The 5,063-nt window shown below is 39.1% G+C and overlaps 1 protein-coding gene across 1 annotated transcript in view; it reads left to right on the top strand.

Moving 5' to 3' along the window:
- The first annotated feature begins 945 nt into the window (after positions 1-945).
- The window catches only part of LOC106957507 (oxysterol-binding protein-related protein 10), a 133,512-nt gene continuing 129,394 nt past the window's right edge, over positions 946-5,063 (top strand). Inside the window, exon 1 of the mRNA XM_015048883.1 lies at positions 946-1,725. Coding sequence (XP_014904369.1) covers positions 1,469-1,725 — 257 coding nt within the window. The 5' untranslated portion in view covers positions 946-1,468. The remainder of the gene's footprint in view (positions 1,726-5,063) is intronic.

The following is a 5,063-nucleotide window of genomic DNA, read 5'->3' on the forward strand; positions in this document are numbered from 1 at the left end:
CCTTGCTGCTGAAATGTGCAATACAAATAAAATTTGATTTGATTTGATTAGTAGATTTAGTGGGAGGAAATTCCATGTTTTAGCCAAACTTGATGATTGGAAATATAAGAAAATATGGCTTTCAAGTGAGGCAGATGTTTAATGTTCATAACTCAGGAAATGGTTCAACAAAATTGTTACTGGCAAGGCAGAATAAAGACCCATATTTGTCTTGACACGAATAAAAACAATTTGATTGGACAGAGTACCCAAAAATCATACTGAAGGAAGAGTAGCATATTTTTACTAGCCTTCCAATAAAAAATACTCAAGTATTTGGTGTAAAGATTACTCAAGAGTAACTGATCAAAACTTCAGTCATTTAATTTTTGTCAATGACATCAAAAGAATGACCAAACTATAATTATGTGAAAATGTTGGTATTTTAAATACTAAAATAAAAATAATTCATATATTCTTTCAATATATATGTGATGAAACTTAAAAAGAAAAAAAACTGCAGGTGTTTGACTGTGTCTTGTTAATTTTTTGGTAAAAACAAGTTTTCTCTCCATTCAGTTGCTCACAGTCGGTTGAGTATTCAAAGATTTTACTCAACTAAAAGTAGTGATACTTCATAATAAAATTACTCAAGTAAAAGTAAAAAGTACGGTGTAGTAAATACTCCCCAAAGTATTTTTTCCCTAAAAGTTACTCAAGTAAATGTAACTGAGTAAATGTAACTATTTTATTGATAAACAAAACTGCGATAAAGGTTGGAAATATTTCTTCTGTGCATATTTACGTTTCACTTTTTGAAATAAGTGACAGATACTGTTGAGATTTTTCACAATATTCTATTTTTTGCATCTGTACATGTGTTACTGAGTGGGTCCATGATTTTTTCATGAAGAAAACTCAACATTTTATTAGGTAAGGCATATCTTAATCGGTTTTCCTCTTGATAGGATTGATATTTCACATGCATCATAGTATAATTCGCTATTCTTCCTGGTATGTGCTGCTCCTGCAGCTGTGACAACACACTGCTGAGTTTCGGTGCAAAACGTGACTCATCTCAGGGTTTTCCTCCCTTTTTTTTTTTTTTTTTTTGCATTGCATTGCAACATCCGGGGGCCGGTCCTCAGTGTGGAGTGGGAGTGTCTGCGCGCTGCTCTCCTTCCCAGCAGGAAAAACGCTGGAGCAGAAACACTTTGGCACAGCGCACATTGCTGCAGAGGAGAGAGCACGGCTTCAACACACCGAGGATTATGTCAGCTTCCCGTCGCATCGAGGGACGCTTCAACCAGCTGATGAACATCCACTGCCTCTGCTTCAGCTCAGCGGACACTCGTCGCTCTGTTTACCACATGCTCTGCTGAAATCCCTCCACTTACAGGCTGCTGCGTCGGCTCCATCCCCATCCTCCCCCTTCTCCTCCTCCTCTTCCACCTCTCCTCCACCAGCTTTCTGTAGTCCCGAAGCCAGGATGGAAAAGACGCTCTGCAGTCCCGGGACCAACAGAACCAACTCCGCGTCGTCGCCCAGGAAGCCCGCAAGTCGGAGCGGCTCGCACAGCCCCGGTTCCGGTTCTCTGGGAGGCTCGGCTGGAGCTGGAGGCGGCCGGGGAACGGTGCAGGGCAGCGGCGTGAGTCTGCAGCAGCAGCAGCAGCTGCATGCGCGGAGGAGGCAGCTGGAAGGAGTGCTGAGCAAATACACCAACCTGATCCAAGGCTGGCAGAACAGGTAGGCGCACGGACGAGGCTGGGGGCGGAGGTGGACACTGGATCGCTCTCGGTTCATGCTTCGTGTTGTTATTTGCTCCGTCCACGTTGCACTTTCTGCCCACCACGTCACTGTGACATGGAGGAGGGCTTTAGAGGAGAGCCCAGGCATTTACAGGCAGCTGTAAAACACACAGAACCATTTCTAACGGCCTGTCAGTCTGAAAGCTTAAAAAACAAACAAACAAACATCCTTTTTGTGTCAGAGTAACAATTAGGCTTTAGAAGACTTAAACAGCAAAGTTGATTTCTTATGAAAAAGTCCTAAACACTGAGTTTGCTTTCACTTAACTTTCTGTTCTGTCTTGAGGCGATAAAATCCTCTCTAACAAAGTTTAACTAATTGCAAGACTATCCAGCAAATGAGAGGAAATGGCCTCAGCATAATTAGCAAAAATGACTTTGCTCATACAGTTTTACAGCCACAGTTTCTGTGTTAGTCATGAAGTGTTTAAACTTTTAAAATGGGAACTAGTAACCTGTTTTTCAGTAGTGTAAGAAGTCGTTCGCTCTGTGACCTTGAACAGTTTGAGTGTGAAAACAAGCGGGAAACTTAAGTTTTATTTCCTCACTTATGTTTCCCTGACAACCACAGATTAGATAGAAAATCTGCTATTTCATATTTACTAAGGGCCTGAAATGTGAGAGGTTTCTGTGCTTCCACCATCAGTTTATTTGTCAGGAACTAGTAAGTCGTGTTTCTTCCCTTAAACAAAAACTAGCTCCACGTTTAGTTCTCAAGTGTATAAATTAGACCAGGATGATGTCAAGAAAGTGTCGTTATAATATTGTTACTAAATATTGTGGAGGTGATGCTGACGATGGTCAACCCTGATTTTCCTTACGCCTTTCTTGAATGCATGAGAAATTATATTTCAGATTTATTCATCAATTAATTTTGTTCTTACAAAGTATAGTCATGTACCAATAGGCATAAAGGTTTTGTGATTCCATGACAACATCTCCCTCTTTTTGCTCACACCAGCTGTAGTCAGTGGTGTCAGATTTCGGCTGAGCCACACATTTTCCTTAGTATTGCTGTAGTCGTCAGAAAACAACTTGAGTCTTTTGTTTTGATGGGGTAGAAACACACAACACATTAGGAAAAGATTTGAGTTACTTTCTGATTTATTCTGCTATTGATTTCCTAAACACCTGAGAAAGCCTTGAAATGTCATTTTCACCAACTCCTGAAGTATTAACCCATTTGTATTCTCATGTTTAGACTAACATAACATTGAAAACAGCAACAGCAGCTGAAGACTTTGCTTTTAGTTACGACCATCTTTAACGCACCATGAGATCGCTGGCGATCTTTTTAAATTCTGTTTAAATTTGTTAGCTTACAAAGTTTTCAAAAAAATTGCTACTAAATGACCTTTGCCATTATTTTGGCTTTAATTACCGTCAGAGAAGAAACAAGTAGAAGCGATAAAGGACGTAAAGTCTGACTTTATTCATCTCTGCTTTACACACAAACCCGCCGCTAGTCTCACTTCCTGCCTGCAGCAGCCTTTGCATTTATTTTCTACAGGGTTTGATGGTCAGGACATGAGCCTTCACTTTATATTTCTACATTTGCAAGCAAGAGAAGAAGCATCAATAAGTAATAATGGGTCCAATAGAGACGGCTAGAATATGCGTAATGGCAGGAAACTTTCCCGTAAACAGGAACAAACGCACTCTCAGCCGTCACCAAGCACTTATCTCACAGGGTAAATAATTATCTGTTTTGCAAAAAGAAGCCAAAGAAGAACTTGAATTAATGTCTCAATAGAACAAAATAGTCAAAGCTCCTTCATGTAAACAAACAAACAAAAAACAAAACCTAACCTGCACCGATGAACGGTTTACGTTTGATATTCTCTTAAAAAGTTAGCCCTGCTTTGTTTTGGGTGACGGTATTTTTAGATAAACCCCCTCTTTTCTAACTGGAGCTGGTGAATTGTTTGTTTCTGCTTCTTGGTGAGAGCCTTTTATACTAGAGCCAGAGTGGTGGCGAGACCCCATGCAGATAGCAGCCTGGGAGCTGCCAGCAGGGAACATGATTAGATTGTAGTCATGGCGGGATGCCAGTCTTGCTTCAACTTCTAATGATCAAACCTGGTAGGTATGCACTGTCAAGTTTAAGTTCCCACTGCTGCTCCAGGCTCCTGCAGGCAGCAGCTAGTATCCAGATATGTTGCCACCAAGATAATGAGTCACCACAATCTCACCAAGGAAGTTGTGTTCATGCCAAAAACTGTCAGGAAACAATGAAATGCTGACTCTAATTTATTTAAAATGCCAGAGGTGTTTCTCTTTAGAAGTGCATTAAAACAGAAAGTGTTCAAATGTGTTATTTTTCTTTTAAATAGAGGGACACAGTGCTGCTTTATCTATGCAGAAATGCATAAAAGCCACTAGATAAATTTAGTTTGAGTACATCTCGCTTATTCTGCAAAACATTGGTTATTTTGTGTTCTCGCAGCAACACATGCAAACCCTCAGAGGTTTTCGCTTGCTTGCTGCATTTAAAGGAGCATTTTTGTAGTCAAGCTATGATTCTGTGCAATTTTCTGTTGGTTGTTCTGACTGGACACTTGCAACACATAACATGCTAGCAACTGCATGTTAAAAGGAGTTTAAACTACAGAAATGGTGCGACATTAATATTGTTTTGAAGACTTTAATCAGAAACGTTTCAGCCAGACGACAGTCTAACCGGTTTTCAAACTTGGAGAAGTTGTTTGCCCCAATATCCACCTAAACGTGTGAGTTTGTGAAAATGAACTTAAAGTAGAAAGTTTGTTAACTTTTGATTCATTTTGTCAAACCTCCAATAGTTGAATAAACGAGAGTTTTTAGGTTTGCACTTAAAGAACTGAAAGACAAAAAAGACAGGAGTGGGAACTATTTCCCAGAATGCTTAGCGGCATGTTTTTGTGTCCTGACTCTTGTGTTTTATTAAGGCAAATGTTTATTTTAAAGCTTCAGGATCATGTCCTGTTCACACTAAATGTTTCTGAGCAGAATTCATTCTGACGTTTAATAAAATTAATTATCAGATCAGAAATTTTATTCATGCAATTTCAAACAAGAATTTAATTTATTCTAAAGTAAAATAAGTAGCTTAACTTGATAACATGAGTGAAAAGGTGTGCTCTAAAACTAGGTGAGGGCAGTTTTTTCTTGCATATTGTGAAATAATTATTTGGTTTGCAGCATTAAGTTAAAACTCATAATTCAAGATTAATGAACATAAAAACAATGTTTAGAAAACTTGTTTTTTTGTTGACGAATCAACTTCATCAACTTAAA

The sequence above is a fragment of the Poecilia latipinna genome, unplaced genomic scaffold (assembly GCF_001443285.1).
Source record: "Poecilia latipinna isolate Pla-1442-1.1 unplaced genomic scaffold, P_latipinna-1.0 Scaffold909, whole genome shotgun sequence".
Classification (NCBI taxonomy): domain Eukaryota; kingdom Metazoa; phylum Chordata; class Actinopteri; order Cyprinodontiformes; family Poeciliidae; genus Poecilia; species Poecilia latipinna.